This window comes from Corapipo altera, unplaced genomic scaffold (assembly GCF_003945725.1).
Source record: "Corapipo altera isolate COAL_440 unplaced genomic scaffold, ASM394572v1 0, whole genome shotgun sequence".
NCBI lineage: Eukaryota > Metazoa > Chordata > Aves > Passeriformes > Pipridae > Corapipo > Corapipo altera.
Genome location: NW_020884872.1, coordinates 4,063,887 through 4,085,508, shown reverse-complemented (window position 1 = coordinate 4,085,508; position 21,622 = coordinate 4,063,887). Strand labels below are relative to the sequence as shown.

Here is a 21,622-nt window from a genome sequence, read left to right as displayed (position 1 = left end):
CAGGGACCTGTGGTGTGTGTGAGGGACACCAGGTGGTGTGAGGGACAGCAGGGACCTGTGGTGTGTGTGAGGGACTCCAGGTGGTGTGAGGGACAGCAGGGACCGCCGATGGACAGCAGGGAGCGGTGGCGTGAGGAAGCGGCCGCCTGAGGGGTACAAGTGATCGCCTGCCCGAGGGGCGTGAGGGACTGAAGGTCCCGCTGCTTCCCCCTCCGCCCCGGCTCCCATCCGAACTCTGAAACATGGGGAGAGGCTGTGCCTCGGTGACGTGGCTGCTCCCCGGTGTGTCTGGAAGGGAGAGCACATTTCATCCTCCCCCAGCGAGGTGCCTGCGGGGTGTACGTACAGGCAGGTGCTAAACCTCGTTAATAGGTGTAAGTGTCTGCAGGGAGGGGACAGGAGGTGGACCAGGCTCTGCTCGGGGGTGCCCAGCAATGGGACAAGAGGCAACGGGCAGGAACTGATGCACAAAATTTCCACCTAAACATGAGGAAGAAGTTCACTAAAACAGAGACCAGAGAAGCTGCGGAGTCCCCCTCAGTGGAGATGTTCCAAAACTGTCTGGACACAATCCTGTGCTGTGTGTTCTGGGATGTCCCTGCTTCAGCAGGGAAGTTGGACCAGATGACCCTCTGTGGTCCCTTCCAACCTGACCCATCCTGTGATTTTATAGACAAAGGGTAGCTTTGCTAGTCTGAGCACTGTTGGGCTGGTTTATTCATCAGGATGAAGTACATTTCATAGCCAGGTGGAGGAACCCTTAGTGCTGTGCTGTGCTTTTGCAGAAAGCCATGGAAGGTGTTTTATGTGGTCACAGCTGTCAGAGAGAACTTTACTGTAATCCTCCCTAAAGTCCACGCTGACATTATATCCAGATTGGATGCAGCTCATGCAAAGGAACAGCACAAGAACGTAATTTAAAGGAGTTATTAGGAGACAGGAAATATTGTGGAATGTCATCATGTGCTGAGTAAGCTCACCTTAATAATTAAATAGAACTTGCTTTAATTGCTCAAGTTTTTTTGCACTTGGACTCACAGTGAAGATATGGGTGGGCTGTACATATAAGAAGAGACTGTGATGAATTACACAATCTCATGACTTTTTGTGAATACACTGAAGATCTTTCGGTTAAATTGTAATTAATCTTTTAATCCTCAGATAAATTAATATGAAAATAGATTTTTTTTTGAGTGTATTTCTGTACAGGAATATTAAATCAGGGGTAGTAAATACGTACTTTTGATATTAAATCACGAGTAGTAAATCCATACTACAAGTAAATCTAGTACCACTTTATGTGTGTGCTGCCTGAACACAGACAGTTGTTGTGTTCTCTTGTGACTTTGCTCACACTGACTGCTCTGACTAAAGTTTTCCACCAGCCTTGTGCTGATCTTCTTGAGGGGAAGTTTTGAGCGGATTTAAGCAACACTTTTTATAAACCTTGTTTGCAAAAAAAACCCCCAAATTATGTGGCCATCCCTTTCTCTCAGAACTGTGTTTCACCCACATGCTCTACACTTGTAAATCCCATAAGAACACTTTGTTCACCCGTGGAAAGTCCACCCACCCTGACTGGATTGTGGACGTTTAAAGAACTGTCATTTACATGTTCTCAGTAGGGACTTGGCAGGGAGGTGTCGCAAATTACAAACCTCTGGAGTTTTCAGCTGCAACAGTGTGTGCCAGGCCAGGATTTCTCAGGGATTTCTCCAGCTGGGAGCTCCCCTGACTCTGCTGGAGCCAAGAAAACCCCTGGGGATTGGAGTTGAAAGTGAGTGTCTTGTGCCCTCAGTGCTGCTCTTGGCGGATTTCAGCATTTCCCTGTGATCCAGAACAGGATTAAAGTCATAATGAGTTGAGTGGGGTTTTTTAATGCTTAAAGTAACTTATCCTCTGGCACATATTATCCCTCTTATTTAATATAAAAAGAGGCAGTAGCTTTTGAGAAGTTCTTGAAGTCCTCTTTGTGCTGTACATTTAGCAATAAATGTGAACATTTGTGCCTCCTGTTCCTGCTGTGTAGGTTCCAGGTGCCAGGGTGATGCTGTGCCAGCTGACTCGGATTCAACATCTCACACTGAGAACCCTCTGCATCACCAGAAGCTGGGTATTACTAAGAAATTAGGTTTTATGAGCTCATGGGGTTTTGTTTTTTTTTTGTGTGTGTGTGATGCTAGAGAACACTTGTACACAGAGAATTAAATAGTTGGTGCTGACCAAACTTTCCTTAGAATTAGTAATGGGCAGGCCAACCTTTGGGTTTAACAGGACAACTTCACATAAAGCCTTGAGCTTTCTCACTCTACTGAAGTTGTTCTGGTTTGAACAGCAGGAGCTGTGAAACAGTTGCTGTTAAAAAAAAAAAAAAAAAAAAAAAGTAATTTCCCATTATAGCTTTCGGGCTTTTGAAGTTTATTTTATCTGCCCAACAGTGATAATAAACAAGTGTAGACTCACCCGGGAGAGGAAGGAGGAGCTGGGGAGAGGAAATTGGGCTGTAACCGGCGCGTGGTTTGTCCTGCGCTGGGAGGGGCCACGCTCTGAGTCACACGCTGCAGTTGCAACTGTTTTCAGCTCTCGTTAAACTTCTGGGCAAGTGAGCTCTTCTGTAACGGGGTCTGTTGCGTTTAATCAACTGAGATCCCCAGAAGGAAAGAAAAGTCTTCGGAAGCAGCAAAATCCTTCGTTGCAAGTGGAAACACTGCTTTAAAAACGATGTTCTGTGCAGAGGGGGTTTCATTCCCAAAATAGTTATAATTTAGTATTAGTGTTTGTACTGTAATATTTCCTTTTTATTTCCTTTAATGATAGTATTAAAGACAGCAGTTCTCTTATGTTTTCTTTCATTCAACAGTGAAATAAATTTAAAAAATCATCTGTTGTCTTTGCTTATTGGCTGCTTTATGTATTATGTTGTTCTGGAACAGTTCAGGCATATTTTATGGACAGGAAAAGAATGTGTTGAGCAACTCTTTGACCTCCCTAAGCTCATTCTGCCAACACCACCACCACCATTTTGCAGCCCACCAAAAGCCAGGAAAGTTTCAAAATCACCTAGTCCTGGTTGTTAAGAGGGTTTTTCTCTCCTGTATTTAGTGATGCACCACGTCTTGTGCAAATTCTTTCCATGCAGTCCGTGATGAAAAGGCCTGAAAAATCCTTGGGGCAAATAATTTCAAAAAAAAACTGCTGCAAAACTTGTCCTTTGATAGCAATTTGTTTACAATTAAATTGCATTCTTTGGGAAATGATGAAATATTTTCCCCTTTTTTGTCCTGGAGCATTAATCTCCTTATCCCTGGTTTATCCTACCTCAGCACTGAACAGTGTGAGCGATCTTTAGGTTGCAGTTCATTCTCAGCAACGATGACCTTGCAAATCTCATGTAAAACTCAAGTAAAATTGCTGCTGTCTTTCCCCTTTCCCAGTTTCCTGTAGTGTCTTCCCAGTATCTTGCCCATGATTGGTGATGGCAGAATGACATTTTCTTTGGATCCCTTCAGTGGGAGGAAGGTACCTGCGTTCCCTGAACCATGACTTTCTCACTTGGCAATTTTTTAGGCTCAGTTTTTGTATCAGTTCTGCATTTTTCAGATTAAATGTATGACCTCTCCCCCTTCAAATCTTTCTTTTTTAAAAAAACCTTTGTGTAAACACAATTCTCTTGATAGAAAAGTACCTTATATGGGTATAATTGGCTTCTCTTCCTGTCTAAAATATGCCTGTAAAAAAACACATTATAGTTATAGAAATATGCTCACAATTAGGGGTTTGTTTTGTATACCAGCAAAATTAAAAGCAGTCTGTAGACAAGATTTATTCTGAATTAGGCCAGTTAAACAAAGAAAAAGTGTACAGGAATAGTAAAGGGATGACTGTTATGAATATTCTTCCATTTGATATCTCAGCATTACCAGCAAAATAATAAAGTCTACCTGTAGAAAGAGTACAAGTGTGCACGTTTGGTGTACATCTCCCCTTCTTCAAATTCTTGATTTCATGCATCTCTTACCAAAAAAATCATATGAAATATTTCTGGGGATGACGTTTCTGTAGGTTTTTAATTAGATGGCCATCAAGCCTTTTGGTCTTGTCCCACCAGAAAGGTTAAATTCACAAAGCTCAAGGGAATGGAAGCAGAAGAACTCCTTAGGGAAAAGTATTTTTAAACTTTTAAACTTTTTGATAGCTTGTTTTAGTTCACAGCAGTTTGGAGGGCGAGTTACACGCCTTTCAGCTGAGACTTTGAGGCCAGGACAAGTGTTTTGTCAAATTGTGATTTAATCTTCGTTAAGGGTTTCGGGAAGAAGCAGGAGAGCTCACAGCCAGCGCATATTCCTGCCCTCTCACATCCCTTGGCTGTGCAATCCCGTGGTTTGCTGCCCTGACACGAGCCAGTCCTTCCTTAGGGGTGGAGGAGACACCAGCTGCTCCTTGCAGGAGCAATCCCTGGTTGGACTGGACTGAGAGTGAGATGGAAGTGCCCCCTTAGTGCTGCAGGTTTGTAAACAAGAATGACAGGGACAAGAGGAGCTTTGTGATGTTGCTCTGACATGTTGCACTTTGCTGCAAGTCAGGAGGAGCTGTTTTAAGTGTCAGAAGGGGAAGTGAAAGGTGTGATCTGAATATGAAAATTAGCCTCTAATTTCTAAGAGAATTTTTGGGCTGTGTCAGAGTAACTGCTCCTTATTTGTCCATTGTGTAGGACAAGATAGAGAGACTGCACAATATTCAAACTGAGAGTAGTTTTAAATTAGATATTAGAAAAATCTTCTTTACTGTGAGGTTAGCGAGACCCTGGCACAGGTTGCCCAGAGAAGTTGTGGATGCCCCATCCCTGGAAGTTGGACGGGGCTTGGAGAAACATGGTTTAGTAAAAGGTGTCCCCACCCATGGCAGGGGGTGGGACTGGATGATCTTTAAGGTCCCTTCCAACCCAAACCATTCTGTGATTCTCTGATTATAGAATTCTTTTCCTCTCCCTATATTTCTGCTTCTGTATGTGTGGAGGATAAACAGTTGGAAATTAGTCCACCAATTTCACACACTAGCAAACATGTTCTTTATCTCATTTTATGCCTCTCTTCACTGTAGTGAGTCTCTCCTTGCTGCTGACTTATTGTGCATGAAAAAGCATTTGTCTTCTTGGAGAGAGTTCCCAGTATTGTCAGCAGCAGGAAACAGCAATAGCAGTGAAATCACATTTCAGTAAACCCAGGGAGAGAGAATCCCCAAACTTGCAGGAAGAGGCTACTTAAGTGTATAGCTAGAAAAAGATTATAGAAGTGCAAACAATCTTTCTGTGCAGGTTTGGAGCTTTTACATACAGCTTTTGGGGGCACGTAGGGGAGTGTGTAAGTATATGTGTACTATGGGAGAGTGTGTTGCAAAGGCTGTTGATGGGAGAAGAGACGTTTTATAAACTGTTGTCAAACTCCAGTAATAAAACCCCGCATAGAATCCTTGAGTAGAAGCTTAAGCGGTGTGTGTTTGGTTTTCATCTGGACTTGTGATGAGTAATCAGATGTTTTTCCTTCCTTGTGTCTGAAACAGCACCTGAATTACCAGAGCCATCAGATCCTCTGCAAAGCACTCACAACCGAGTGCAACATTCCCACATTTACCTGGGGATGCCCCGGGAACTCACTGAGTCTTATAATCCATGTTTCTTTGCTTGTTTGCCCCCGCCACGCTTCCTGAGTGTTTTCCCTGAAGAAGCCCCTGTTCAGTCTCCCTTGGTTCCTGTCTCCTCTGCGTGTGTTTCCTCCTCCGTCCTTGTATTCCCTGCTTCCAGCCGCGGTTTGTCACAGCCCTGGCGCCTCCTCGCTGCAAAATCGCGTCTCATTAAGGGCTTCAGAACATCGTCTTTCCCAGTTCCACCCCCAACACGCTGTTAATGGAGCTTTAGCTGACAGCTGTGTCCTTGTAATGGATGTCAGGAGGCAACATCAACACCTTCTCTTAGTTGCTGGTGTGCATTTGTTGCTCGTGTGTAGCTGTTACACTGAGATCGGTCACACAGATATCTTGCCCGTAAAGTTTCAGTGTTGGTGGCTTCGTTGTTTCTAAAGGTGAAATTTCAGGTGGGTGAAGCTGGTGGAACAACTTCCTGACAAAGAATGAGCAGTTTCGTGGCTTCTCCTGCTGCAACTCTGATGCTCATCTGACTTCTCAGTGAGGTATCAAGCTCCTGTCCTAGAAAATAGCCAACAGATATAAAAAGCTGGATTGATTTTCTTTGTTGGTTTGTTTCCTACTTCATTTTTAGGGAGCTCAATCAACTCACTGGGAGGTGAAATGAGCAGCCGAGCTGGTGAAAGGAAGAGAAGGGTACCACAGAGCTGGGAGGAGGAGGTGTGACAGTAAGGGACAGAGGAAAGGAAGGGGAACTACCACTTCAAAGACAGGTGGATGCTGAAGACCAAAAAACTCTTGGGCCAGAGATTGAACCTCTCCGCTCTTTCCTTGAGTAGAGCTTTCCTGAGTAGAGATTTCCTTCTTTTTTTTTTTTTCCTGGAAGCAGTTTTGAAATAGTAGAGATGTCTTTTTCTATCCTTGTTCAAAATATAAAATAAAAGCAATCTTGTACCAAACACAGTACTTAGGTTTCTGAAAGTTAGTTTGCTGAGATCAGTAGAGGGCTGTTGATGGAGGGAATTAGGGGACTGGAGCCTCTCTGACCAGGAAAGGCTGAGGGAGCTGGGGCTGTTCAGCCTCCAGAGCAGACACTGAGAGGGCACCTCCCCCAGGTCTGTAGGGTCTGCAGGGAGGGGGCAGAGGATGGACCAGGCTCTGCTCAGGGGGCCCAGCAATGGCACAAGAGGAACGGGCAGGAACTGATGCCCAGGAAGTTCCACCTGGACAGGAGGAAGAACTTCTTTGCTGTGCAGTGACCCAGCACTGAACAGGTTGTCCAGAGAGGGTGGGAGATATTCCAGACCCATCTGGACACAATCCTGTGCCATGTGCTCTGGGATGACCCTGCTGGAGCAGGGAGGTTGGACCAGATGACCCACTGTGGTCCCTTCCAACCTGACCCATCCTGTGATTCTCTGAAGACTTAACACCAAAATCTCTTCTTGGCCTCCTGAAGGAAGGCTGCAGGTGCTCCTGCTGCTCCTGCCCTTCCTGGGTTTGTAGTCTTACTGTCACTGTTCCTCCTGAGGACCAGCAGCTGCTCTGCCATGTGGCACACAGACAGTGGGAGATTTCCTGATACGCTCCTGCTGTTTCCTTGATGTCACCCAAATGTCATGGAAGAAAATAAAAAGAGCTTTGTTTCCAGTCAGTAGTGAAGGTGGCTGGAAAAAATGGTTGGAGAGAATAGAAGCAGATTATTTGGAGGAAAGAGGTTAGGTAGCTAATGGCAAAGTAATCTTTAGCTGAGAAGTAAGAGTCCTCAAACACCTGGAACCAGATCTAGTATTGCAGGAGACTCCAGAGGTCTGGATCTACACTCTGTGCCAGACACAGCTTTTGTGTGGGGCTAAACAGACAAACACTGGCTTTGGGGACACTGTTGGGAGGAGTTCTTGTCTTCCTGTGGCTGCTCCAATTGCTGCCTCTTCAGTTATGCCAATGCAGTCGTTGTGGTTTAATATCAAAATTGACCAGCATTTGAAAATTAATAATTCTGAGGTTTTATTTAGTGTCTGATCCACTGTGTCACAGGTATTTATACTGGCACAGCTGGAGGAGGAGTGACCTGCAGTGTGCAGGTGAGATGAACAAGAGAGAGCAGGAGTGACTTGGATCAACTTTGTTACTGAAAAGTGTTCATGTAGTGAAATCTTAACACATTGTGCATTTACTCAGGTAATCTTTGGATTTATTTTTTTTTTCACATCTAAGCGTTTCAGGCTTTTAGATGGTCTGTGGAAATGTCTTAAAATGGTTCTGCAAAACAGTTCTGGTTTTGCTTCTTGGTATCATGGTTTCTTTTATTTCTGCCTGTTGTGTCTAAAGGCTATTAAGGTGAAAGTCAAGCACTTGAATTAGGAAATACCAGGATTAAAGCTACTTTTGTGGGATTAATTTGTTCCCCTGCCATTTGTGTACGTTGCAGCCTTGGTTACTGTTAAAGTGACACAGTTACATTGCACCAAACCCTCCTTCCCTGCACACAAGAGACTGTGCCAGGAGCATGAAAGGGAGGGATGATTGTCTCTTGTCATGTTATATGTAGTGAATTGAAGGTGTTCTAGGAATAAAAAAGGAGAATGGGGAAAGAAGGATGGGTGACTGTTGGACTCTGCTTTAGATGTGTAGATTTTCCACCAGTCTCTGCTGGTTACACGGAGTTACTGTGCTAGGATGGACAAAGGGACACATAGCAATTACATGGTGTTTATTCTGCCAGTCTTACACAAAACACAGGGCCTGGGCAAAGCACATTACAGTGAAATATTTGAAAACATTTCAAAATATGTGATTAACACACTGTATTTTCACTCTGTCCTGGAAGGTGGGGGTTATGCAGCAACGTGTATTGGGTGTCTCCACATCACTATTCTAGTTCAAGCTCCCTGAGCACACCGTTGATCTGCTACCTCCATAAACCCTCTGCAAGTTGCATCCCAGATGAATCACTTGGGTTTGCAAACTCACCTTCTTCCAGATGAAGCTAAAGGAAAAGATGCCTTCCTGGAACACTTGTTCCTATAACACTCCAGGTGTTAATGGGTGCTCAGACCGTGAAACTGGATTAGGGCTGCTCAGAGCCCACCACTTTAAATTGCAGTGTAACCCACAAAGGAGAGGGGTAGTGAACCATCCCTCATCCCCCCAGTATTTTTAAGCAAAACACAGAAAGCAAACCAAGCCAGATTGGTTTCTCAAATTAAGAGTGACTGCACTGCTTTTTTTAGTTGGAGGTGTGGGGGGATTATGCATTATAACTATAACTATCTGAGGTGACTTAAGGATAAATTAGTGTTTGTGAAATGACACTGCAAGGCACTGAAACACTCGATACAGACTGATTTGGTGAGGAAACAGCATTCTGCTTTTCCTATTGCCATGGCTCTGTGAAATCATTTGGGAGCTTCAGATGCAGAAGTGGCAGCTCAATGCCCAGAGATGCAGCACCCTTTCTGTCATTTCTCAATAATACCAATTTAGGCTTTGATCACTTACTTGCATCCATTTGTTGTAAGTTTTACCACCCTCATTTATTAATCACAGGATTGCAGCCTCTTAGTACTGTTTTTTTATTTTTATAAACTTTACAGTGTTGCTTGTAAGCTGATGGACACTGAAACCTTTTCATTGTCTATGTATTTATATGTATAAATCATAAACTAAAGAGTAATTTCTCAAATCAGCTGTAGAAAGAAGAGAATTGCTTTTAACAGACACATCATTGACGTGTTTTATACCACCATGGAGGAAGGCAGTGTAAAGAGTGTCCACAAAAAACAAACAAAATAAAAGCAAAATTGGATATTGCTGATTTGTCTCTGTGTGTCACTGTGCACAGATGTATAAATTACAATTCCTGCCCCAGAAGTTCTTGATTTATACTAACTTAAAACCTGATTCTCTTTTTTTGTTAAGCTCCAGTCAGGAGCAGTATATTGAGTTATTGAGACATCCTGCAGTATGGAGTAGGTTGTGTTTTGAAGCACATGGAACATGGAGATTTCTTCACTGCAGCTTAATTTGTGCTTATTGTACTCCTAGATGCATCCCAGGCTAACTGTTCCTCAATATATGGAATTTGGGCATAAAGTGCTCTCCTGCTAATGAATAAAATGGGGACTTCAGTTCTCTGGTTGCTTTTCAGCTACAGCAAAGCAATGCAGAGATAGAGCAAAGCAATGCAGGGATATCTCAGTGAAAATTGTGACATTTCCCAGATCCTGGCAGTACAATTTTAGGTGACACATATTTGATTGCTGGAAGTATATAATTAACAGCACTTACTAAGCATAAACAAACGTGATAAATTTAGATTACAGACAATAATCCTGCTTCCTTCTCCCTTCCCAGTATTAATGCCCTTTCCGTCATCCTATTAAAAGTGACAGCAAAACCCCCTTAATTTGTTTGGTCAGCAGGAGACTGTCAGGATTGCTTAAGCTCAGAAAGGTGAGTTGGTATAACTAAGTTTAGACATCTGATCCGAAAGTTTATCAATGCAGCTGTCAAGACAGATCTTCAAAAGCTAAAGCAGAGATGATGGAACTGTTCCTTCCTGTGTATTGCAGGAAAAGAACACAGCCCACCCATCATATTTGTGGTGTGATATTTGTGGTTTAAGATCAGCCATTAACAGGGTAATCAAAAGTGGTCAGATGAGCTGGTTCTTCCCATGCCTGTGCATCTGTTGGAACTGACGGTGTTGTTTTCATTCCCCTACCTTTCCTCCAAACAAAGCCATTTCCTTATTCACTATTTGTTGGTGGTTTGGCCAGTTTACTGTAGTACAGGGGGGATTGGGTGTGTTTTACTCTACCTCTTACTGTTCACACAAGGCAACCTACAATTTTTGTTGTTGTTGTTCTTTTTCAGAGGCATCAGAATCATGGAGGGGCTCTTGCACTACATAAACCCAGCACATGCAATTTCCCTTCTGAGCACCCTGAACGAGGAGCGTCTCAAGGGACAGCTGTGTGACGTTGTGCTCATAGTGGGAGACCAGAAATTTCGAGCCCATAAGAACGTTCTGGCTGCCAGCAGCGAATACTTCCAGACTCTGTTCACTAACAAGGAGAACGAGTCTCAGTCGGTGTTTCAACTCGACTTTTGTGAGCCGGATGCTTTTGATAACGTGTTGAACTACATTTATTCTTCATCCTTGTTCATTGAGAAAGGCAGTCTCGCAGCTGTGCAAGAGCTGGGCTACAGTCTTGGAATATCCTTTCTCACAAACATCGTTTCCAAGAGTCCTCAAGCTCCTTTTCCCGCTTGCCCTATCAAGAAAATACTATATCAAGATGAAGATGAAAGTAGTTCCCAGAAGAGAAGTGTCATCGTCTGTCAGAACAGAACTGAAGCACAAGCGAAGAGCATAAATCAAACACAGCATGATTTAAGCCATACTCCTAAACCTTCGCCCTCTGTGGCGGTCAAAACTAGCAGCAGACCACAAATAACAAAACCAACTGAAACCCTTCACAACTTATCATTGACTGAAAGGAGGTGGCTGAAAGAAAGTCCTTTGGGCTATACGAAGGTTCATGAAACTTCTGGAACTGTGGAGGATCAGGGCAGGGGTGGTTTGGTGAAAAGGAACACGGTGCTGCCTCAGATGCCTTTAGCAGAGAAGGAAATTGCAGACAACGAGCCAGGAAGCAGTGGTCAGCTTTTGAGAGGAAAGGCTGTGGAGATGTCACTGAAGAGACCACGACCACCAGTCTTGTCTCTGCATGGGGCATCGGAATCCACGTTTTTGTTGCGAGAGGCAGGAAAAGGAAACGGTCAAGGCGAAGACAGGAATTTGCTGTACTACTCAAAGTTAGGGCTGGTAATCCCATCTAGTGGGTCTGGCCCAGAAAACCAAAGTATTGACAGAAGTGGGCCCCTTGTAAAAAGTCTTCTGCGGAGGTCACTGTCCATGGACAGCCAGGTTCCTATTTACTCACCTTCCGTTGACCTAAAACCTGCACAGGTGTCGTCCTCCTCCTCACCGGGAACTAACGATTCCCAGAAAACATTTAACGTCGTGTCCCAGAAGTCATCCTTGAAAGAGTCATCGGAGAAGTCAGTCCTGGATGAGAAACCACAGGTAATACACCCACATCGCCTTAGGTCTTTCAGTGCCTCTCAGTCCACTGACAGGGAGGTGGCTTCCCCTCTCTCGGAGGTGCGGATAAAAACCGAACCGAGCAGTCCACTCTCAGATCCCGCTGAAATTATAAGAATTACGGTGGGTGATGGTTCAGCCTCGACAAATAAAGACTTTGCTTTTAAAACCGAGGATGATCACAAGGAACCGAGCAGAATTCCGGCAAAAAGGAGGTTTCAGGACGATAGAATGCTGCCATTCAAGAAGCTGAAGGCGGATGAGCAGGGTTCTCCTGGCTCAGAAGAGAACTTTGAGGAAAGCTCAAGCCCTCCGCACCTTGATGCTGATTTTCCTGATTCTGATGTCAGTAAAGATGAGTACAGCGAGATGGAAGAAGCAAGACCAAATAAAAAATTTAAATGCAAACACTGCCTTAAAATCTTCAGATCAACAGCAGGTCTTCATCGTCACGTTAACATGTATCATAATCCAGAGAAGCCCTACGCTTGTGACATATGCCACAAGAGATTTCACACCAACTTCAAAGTGTGGACGCACTGCCAGACCCAGCATGGAATCGTGAAGAACCCCTCACCGGCCTCCAGTTCTCACGCCCTCTTGGATGAAAAATTCCAGAGAAAACTGATCGATATAGTGAGGGAGAGGGAAATCAAAAAAGCTCTGATCGTGAAACTGAGACGTGGCAAGCAGAGCTTTCAGGGCCAGTCCGCTTCACAAGCACAGCAGGTCATCAAGAGGAATTTAAGGTCGAGAACCAAAGGAGCCTATATTTGTACCTACTGTGGGAAAGCTTATCGCTTCCTCTCGCAGTTCAAACAGCACATAAAAATGCACCCAGGGGAGAAACCCATCGGAGGGAACAAGGCTCCTAAGCAGAAGGATCACATTCATATCGAAAGCCCAGTGGAGAACAAGGAGGTTTATCAGTGCCGGCTCTGCAATGCCAAGCTCTCCTCACTCATTGAACAGGGAAATCACGAGCGGCTCTGTAGGAACGCCACTGTCTGTCCTTACTGCAGCCTTAGGTTTTCTTCTCCAGAGCTGAAGCACGAGCACGAAAGCAAGTGTGAGTACAAGAAGCTCACTTGCCTCGAGTGTATGCGTACCTTCAAATCATCCTTCAGCATCTGGCGCCATCAGGTTGAGGTTCACAACCAAAACACGATGGCTCCATCAGAGAACTTTTCCTTACCTCTCATGGATCACAACGGGGAAATAACCAGTTCGTCCAGGTTGCCCCTGCAGTCAGAGTCCAATAAAATGAACAACTTTGTTGCTGCAAAGGAGGATGGTGTGTTCAGTGACTCGTCAGAACAAATCAACTTTGATTCTGAAGACTCCTCATGCCTACCTGAGGACTTAAGTGTCTCCAAACAGTTTAAAATCCAGATCAAAGAAGAGCCTGCGGATGACATCGAGGATGAGGTCACCGAAACGAGCAGGGAACCTAAGGAAGTGGTCTCCAAGAAGGATGCCAACTTGTGGCCCTGTGAGAAGTGTGGGAAGATTTTCACCTTGCGCAAGCAGCTGGAGCGTCACCAGGAGCTCCTGTGCTCGGTGAAGCCCTTTATTTGCCACGTGTGTAACAAGGCCTTCCGAACGAATTTCCGGCTGTGGAGCCACTTCCAGTCTCACATGTCGCAGGCTGCAGAGGAGGCCACGAACAAGGAGCCTGAGATATGCCCACCAGCTAACTCCCCATCCCCGCCGCCCTTACCCCCGCCCCCGCCGCTCCCCAAAATCCAGCCTTTGGAGCCGGATAGCCCCACGGGCTTGCCGGAGAGCTCCAGTACTACTGAGAAGTTGTTCGTGCCCCAGGAGTCAGACACGCTGTTCTACCACGCCCCGCCGCTCTCAGCAATCACATTTAAAAGACAATACATGTGCAAACTCTGTCACAGGACTTTCAAGACGGCTTTTAGTCTCTGGAGCCACGAACAGACACACAATTAAGCTTTAACAGAAACCTTACAAAGCTGTGTTCAGGGTCTCGCCTGTCTGCCACACAGACTAGAAATTTTAAGAGGATCAAAACGATGATGAAAAATGTGGAATTTGTGATGCTGCTTGGATTTGAAGATTAGGGGAAGCTAACTTGGTTATTAGGTAGAAAGCAGAGTAATTTAAAATCCTGTGGTCTGGGATCTGATAGTAACAGTATAAATTTTATTTCATTTAACACTGAAATGCGATTGCATCTGGATTGTATGCATGGATCTTCATCCTGTGATGTTGGTGTGTGCGTGTGTATTATATATAAAGTTATATATTAAATGAAAGAGCAACAACAATTTGGATTCTAACTGTGAGCTTATAGTAGTGAAATACTGTAACCAACTTCGTTAATTTGTTTTCAAAAAGGAAGCCAACACACGAGCTCCATATAAATGGTTGCCATGCACTGGCAGTTAGGGAGGAGGTGGATGGAGTGTCTTGCTGTATTGACTTAGGTCTTAGAAACCTTTAGCAATAACAAATAAACCTCAACTTTGAGTAATCCTGATGTTATTGGATACGAATGTTTGCTATTTTAAGGGAACACGGAATTGTTTTGTTGTTGTATGGAACTTGTGCAAATTAAAATAGAATCTAAAGTCAGCAATATTATTACTAAGATTTTATATAAGAAGTAGCAGCAAGTCTGCTCTCAGCCATTTAATTTTAAGTTTCTAAGGAAAATCAAGAGTGGGGGTACTTTGCTTTATATAATGTCCCAAAGACTAATTTCCTATGGATACTTGGGTAGCTGAAGTCATTGTATAACAGCCATCATAATGCAAATGGTACTGTTTGTAACATGAACTGGGGTTGAATGGACGTCAGACAAGTTTCATAGCTTTGTTTCCACTATTTGTACAACTGTTTGTAATTCTGACTACAAAGGAATGTATAACTATTAAATCAACAGGAGAGAGCTCATCGAGGGACAGAAGATGAGCTGTGTTTCTAAACACAGTCATAAGCTTGGCCATGAGTACAAAGATATGTTTTAACAGAACCTAAAAATGTAAATATTTATATAGACACCTGTATAAATGAAGAAGTATGTATTTGAAATTTGTATTAAGCGTTGCATATCCAGCTCAAAGCAGAGGAGAAAATCACACTACAATCACAGCGTTTTATGGATACAATGCATAGAGTATAGTTCTTTCTGCAGCTTTTCTATCATATGTGATACTGTGTTTCAATTTTCCAATTTGTTGAAAATCGTGGTAATAATGGAACCACTTCCATGCGGTTCCGTTATTTTACCTCAAATCACAACTGGAGCATTTAGTGTAAGTAGGATCATACATATTTACCAGGAGCTATAGTAAGGGTCCAAATTTTTCTGTAAGTGAAGGAAATACTTTCCCAGAGGCATGAGGTGAACTAGCAGTGAAGAAATTCTTCTGCTGGAATTTAAACTCGGTGGAGTGGGGATGGATTAGAGTGAAGGTAAATGATGCAAACAGCGTTTCTGATCCTGACCAACCTTCCCCCTGCAGGGCTGGGAGAGGGGGGGATGTCATTCCACACTGCTGAGTCAGAGCCCAGTCTGTGTCTGCTGAAACCAGCACAGAGTTTGGTCACCAGTTTCAGGGGGAGCCGGAGTGAGGCTTTAGTTCTGTGTGTAACCATGTCTGTGACTGTTCTTTCAGTATCCCAAACTCAAAAGTTGGAAGAACTGCAAGCTGACACTTAAGATTTATCAAAATTAAGCACAAATGTAATTCCTAAGAATCTGAGGATGGGCATCCTTAATCAGGCACACACCAGAGTAGATTTTTCTCAGTGAAAGCCCAAGTGTGCCACCATTTTTTTCCAACAGATTTTTAATTATTTTTCCTGTAATTTAAGTTTAAAAGAATTAGCTCAGGACGGACCCCTGACTTTTTTTTTCCGGCTACCAAAAAATTTGCAATGTTAGTTTCAAGCCTCTTCTGCTTCATTTTTGACCAAAATCTAAAATTGTTACTGAACACTTCTATTAGTAACATATTGTTCTTTTTTTGGCCTCTTCCAAGCAAATTGTAGCTGAATGTGATTAGGCTAATTTGCTTGAATATCAGTTAAACTCTTTAAGTGGCATTGCAGTTAAAGAAGGTGCTTGCTTAATAGTGACATTTCCGTTACTGACTTTTTTTTATTCCACCCAATAAGACTAAATTTCTTTCCTACCAGAAACAATTTCAAACTAAAATGGTTATTGCACTTAACCTGGCTTCAAAAAAAAAAAAAATCAGGAAAACATCAAGCCCCACTAAGTATCCTTCAAATGTATTTAAGAAATCGGTGCATATAAAATATGAACGTGTTTTTGTAAAACGGTTCCTGAGTTTTCCTCAATTATTCCCCTACACAACAGTCTGAAAGCATAGATGTAAAATTCTTTCTAAAGGAAGGTGGCAGCGAGCTCAGCTGGGTCAGAGCCATCTCACTTCCAGCTGGGATTCTGCTCTGTGATAGGATGTGAAATTTTGCACACTTTAAATCAAAAATCCTGTGCAACATTTTTGCAGAAACCTTGACCTTCTTCCTAGTGTACTAAAAAATCCATCAAATATTTTTGGTCTAAATAGCCTCCTAAGTTTTTCTTCAGTGTTTGGGGGGTTTTTTCGTTTGGTTGTTTGTTGTTTTTTTTAATTTTGTTTTCAACTTCAAGCGTGTTCTGTGTGTTTGTTTTTTTTTTTTTTAAATTTGGTTCCTGTTGTTTAGTAAAGGAATTCAGGATCTCTAAAATTTAAATATGAGATGTTTATATAGCAGTTCTGGTTTTCTATTAGCTTTTATACAGTATCTTAAAAAGCCCTTGATAGAAGTGTTTATTTTGGAGGATACGGAATAAATATGCTTCCACTTATATAACTTTAATATATGTTTTAAAAGTTAAATTATGGAGAAAAAAAAAATGTTAGTTGCTTGTTTATAAATAAAGATCTTTTGAAGAGTGTCTAGTTTGGCCACAGCCAAAATAAAAGGCAAATTTATTGATACAAAAGCCTGTCTTCAGCATATTTTGTTTAATTTTATAGCTGTCTACTAAAGTGACACAAAGTTAGAGGTCTTGTTAAATATAAAAAGTGTTTTGCTTTTTTTCTTAAAACTTGTGACAGGAATGTGCAGATGTTTTAATATATAGATTAGAATCTATAATTCTCCTCTTTTTTTGCTATTTTTATAATCTGTCAGGTAAATCTCAGTGAACTTTCCTGCTTCAGTGGAAGTAAAGGGGAAACTTGTGTTGCATTTTAAGAGGAGCAGGGTTGAGCCATGAAACGTATTTTGGTTTGGGACTCTTTTTTCCTTTCAGGCACCGTGTTGGCAAAGCCTCTGAGCCTATGCTTAAGTCCGTTAAGATCAGTCTTAATTTATTTTTTTAAAAATGTTTAAGTTCTTTGCTGAATTGGGACCATGATCAACCTTGAAAATGAGCAATGGCAGCAAAATACGTACAGAGTTTGTTTTTTAAAGTCCTGGAACCAAAAGTTGATATTAATTTTCCTCCTCATAAAACCTACGTATAGAATTGGGTGTAGCTTTACAAAAACAAAGGATGTGAACCAGGAATGATACTGTCTTTAGTTTTGGGGTTTTTTTTTGGTAAGGGGGAGAGAAACACCCTGTGACAGGTAATTAAGGAGACAGTTGATGAAGTGGGTGACTGTAGAATTTGTCTGGGGTGTTTCAGAACTGAGATATTTCCTTATCTCTGACCCCAAACAGCTGTAAGAGGCTTTTCCTGCATTTCCCGTTTAGGCAGGAACGTCCAGGAGGTTTTTTTGCCTGATGTTGTTTGTTTTCCCCCCAAGCAGGACACGGGGGTTTGCTCTGAAGCTCTACACGGACTCTTGTTTCTGTTCCAAGCTTCCAGTGTTAAAACTGGCTCCTCCCATGGGATAAGGACAGACTATGCCTAATTTCTTGGCTCTTCACAGTGAGGGTGCAAATATCTGGCATGAGCCTGTAATCTGGCATGTGCCTATACTGTTCAATGAAATTGTTTACATTTTCTTACCAGAACATTTAATTAAAAATCAAAACGAGCTTAGGGGTTTGGGGTTTGTTGGGGATTTATTTTTGGGGTTTTTTTTTTGTTTGTTTTGGTTTTTGGTTTTATTTTTTAGTGTTGGTGTTAATGAATCAGTGTTAAAAATCTTTTTCTGTTGTTGCTGAGCACAGCCTGATGGTATTTTTAATGGCATTGATTCTTGTTTATTTAAAATGACTTGTGAAAAACCGTACTGTAACTGCTCTACAGAAAGGGACACTATCAAGAGAAAGGCTGGGTACAGAAAATGGACTTACCTGTATTAGAAATACTTGACATTCATAAAATTGAAGAATTGAGTCATAACACTTGAGCTGCTTTTGAGCATGAAAATGCCCACTCCATCCTCAGTTGTTGCAGGGATGTCTGGAAAATGTATCTGAATTCTGTGGGTTGAGCTGATTTTTCATGTTGCTTTTTCTCTCACTGTGCCAGAATAAAGGACTCAATCCAATTTTTCCTTTTTCCAGCTTCTCAGCAATACACATTATCTTTCAAAGACACAAGCTTCCCACTACTGCAACAGCATCTTTAATTCAAATATGTGCATAAAACCAGGACAAGCTCCCCTTTGCAATGTAACATGCAAAATACACTTCAAGTACATATTTTAAGGCTTATTCTTGACAGTGTCCCTTTTTAAAAAGCAGGAAAATGGGATCACTTTTAGTGCTTGGGTACAGGGGAACAGATTCCTACGGTTTCTGAAAATTGGGATTATCCAATACATTTGCTAGAGAATTTTTCCAGTTAGTTACACAAAATCACTTGTCATTTTAAAGGATTATAGAGGTCAGACAAAGGATGCTGGGTTTATAATCCTGTGTACCTTACACATTCTATATCCGTTCAATACACCTGGATGGGTTTTTACTTTTTTTAGGACTGAGACTTAATAGCTTAAGGTAACTTTTTCTTTAATGTAATGTAAATCCATTGCTGCTTTGTACGACTTTTTCTACCGTGTGTTTTCTTTACTTAGATCTTGACTAAGAACTGTTGGCGTCCAATAAACTTACACTTTGTTTCTTTTGAAATTACTGTGTCTTCTGCTGGAATCTCTTGGCAAAGTGGGATGTTATTGCACATACCATTGTGTCTGCGGGGTGGGAGGCACGTTTTTAAAAAAGCATCTTTTGTTCTGGGGGTGTTTTTTTATGTAAATGCTACTTTTACATTGCTAAAATAGTGGCTTTTTGTTTGGTTTAGTAGGTGCCCCACCCGAACCTTTTACTAGAAAACGCAAGAAAACCAACTGCTTTAGACAACCTTAAAAACTTGAGCACAGCCCAAATTCTGCTTCCTATGAAATGAGAGTCTGAGGAGGGAACACACGTCAGCTGACTGTCTCCTTCCTAAAAAACTGGACTGAGACAGATGTTTGGAAAGACACGGTCAGGAATTCTATGGTATTTCACAGTGCCCTCCTCCAAAGCAGTTTTGCTGCTTGCATTTCCCTCTTCAAAACACGGCGTGGGAATGTAATGTGTGAATTCCCGTGGTGCAGAAAATGACCTTTCTATCTTTTGGAAGCAGGGTTTACTCAGTTCCCCTCTTCAAACTAGATAAGACCTGTCTTTCAAAATGCTTAGGCCAGTTTTCTCAGCTTCTTGGAGTCCACATCTGCTTCCCTTTGCCGTTTTTAACTTGTGCAATTTGGTCATTCACATTTGACAGAGGAGACAAGGTCTCCACAGCTAATCTCCCACAGGTTTTGTACAAACCACTGACTGGATATCAAGGAATGGTCTCGGTGGGAAGGATGAGACTTGCAGCAAGAGGATGTGCTGAACATTTCCCTGCCCTTTTCACCCCAGTGCTTGTCACTGTGTGCACTGTGTTGTTAGAAGGAGTGGGGCAATAGGTCAGGTGAAACACAGGGCACAGCTGAAGCACCAGCTCTGCCAACTGGTCGGATCAAGGCTGGAAAGGGCACTCCAAGCTCAAGAGGATTTGAAAACAGGGACAAGGGGCTCCTGGCCTGTCCCTCTGTGGAGCATCCCTGCTCCTCCAAAATTAGGTGAGCTGTGGAAAAGGCAAAGAGAGGGCAGAGAGCTGCTCTCTGACTCATTCACAGAGTCTCAAGGTGCAGAGATCTGGCTCCTTCTATCTCCTTTCAACCTAAGGAACTCCTCCAGCTCTTCCTGCGTCCAGTTAGGATCAACACACAGGCCTGTCTCCATTACTCCTTCAGAGCAGACAAACTTCTGCTTAAATCCCTCACAGAAAACACCTACTCTGGAGACCATACAGCCTGTATTTGACATAAAACTCAAGAAGCAAATCAAAATGATAAGAAGATAACGTCATGAGCACTGCACCTGTTTTCATGACTATTTTTATTCTCATCCCAGTTGTCCATTTCTAAAACAGTTGCTCTGCAAACAAATCTGGTAATGTTTATTTACTTTTCTGTTCAGATGATATTTCCCGTTTCCACTCATTTTTTTTTAATATACAGACACTAACAGGATCATCTTTACTATTAGACCTGCATGGGTAACATTTCGGGAAGGAACAAAGGGCAGCAAGCCAGAAGAGGTCAGAGAAAGTACAATGACAGCAGCAGAAGGATGTGAGATACAGAAGAGCCCATGCTGTGGCCCTGCCAAAAACAAGAAGAACAAAAAAAAGCAGACTCTGTTTTAAGGTGTCATTTGTGATGAATATGGCTATTTTGGTTGCCACTTTTTCCTTTCTTCCCTAATGAATGAGGTGTTCCTGGGGTACGACACCTTCTAACCCTTTTTGGCTGACAGAAACTGCATCCATTACTCTTACCATCCATTACTCTATGCTGTAAAGTCTATGAAACAGTTTAAGGGATGAAAAACTTCCCATAAAGCTGTTTAATAATATTTTCTCTACCGGCTTGCACCAGGGGAAATTTTGATCCTCTTGGAGCAGGCTTTGAAGGCTGCACATCCTGAGGGCTTCCCCACGTGTGCCAACTACAGCTGTGCAGGGTTTGCTGCTGCCTCTTCTTTACCCATCAGTCAGCTGAGCAGCCACAAGAAGGAAATTCTGCTTGGTTAGCTTGCATTCAGGTCGCTTGTTTCAAGAAAAATTTGACTGACGTAAATGCATTTTTTGAAAGCACGAGGAAAAAAAAAATATAATGTAAACCCACTAAACTGGCACTCTGAATAAGTCTGGAGGAGATCCATACATATTAAAATGAGATTCGAAATTGGGTAGTTTTTTACCAAATACAAGGTTCAAGATGGGCAGAATCACATAGAACATTCGTTTTATGGACATGATCCTACAATCTGTTCTGTTCCTCTAATGCTGTGTACAGGCATTAGGAGGAGCCAGAAACAAAGGACTGCACCATCCCAGCCACCTGAAGAGCCACATTCAGAAGCATCACACTGAAGATGAAGCACTCTCTCTATATGTATGCATTTGTGTATATAAAAATGCATGTGAGTGTGCTTAAATATGGATTAGTTACATGGAAAATAATTTGGAGAAAATTCCCTGTTAGGCCAAAGGTGTGTCACAACACACTTTACCCCAAAGGTGTCTTCTTCACTAAGCAGTGTGGTTTCTGCCTGGCTGACAGCTGAGAGTGGGAGTGAGATGCACCTCCAGACTCCTGACTCCTTGACTCCCTGTTGGGAATGCCAAGGAGGAGACCAGTCCATCCCAGCCTAAGAAAAGGCAGGAGCATTAGTTGTAGTCAGCACCTGTTATGGTAAAACAAAGTCAACCCACTTGAACATAATGTGACCTCAGGACTGAGGAGTTTAAAGCTTTCTGCCCTTTGCTGGGGCCATAACATATTATGTCATCCTTGGATTTGTATAACCATGTTATGAGTGAGCCAC

The 21,622-nt window shown here is 42.6% G+C and overlaps 1 protein-coding gene across 4 annotated transcripts in view; it reads left to right on the top strand.

The window, feature by feature from the left end:
• The window catches only part of ZBTB21 (zinc finger and BTB domain containing 21), a 30,493-nt gene extending 11,667 nt beyond the window's left edge, over positions 1-18,826 (top strand). The window contains exons 2-3 of one of the 4 annotated variants that reach the window (XM_027635098.1): positions 161-352; positions 10,519-18,826. In XM_027635098.1, coding sequence (XP_027490899.1) covers positions 243-352; positions 10,519-13,708 — 3,300 coding nt within the window. In that variant the 5' untranslated portion in view covers positions 161-242 and the 3' untranslated portion in view covers positions 13,709-18,826. Of the gene's footprint in view, positions 1-15; positions 353-7,517; positions 7,725-10,518 lie in introns of those variants that run through there. The other 3 variants (XM_027635088.1, XM_027635116.1, XM_027635105.1) reach the window with 3 other exon arrangements.
• The last annotated feature ends 2,796 nt before the right edge of the window (positions 18,827-21,622 follow it).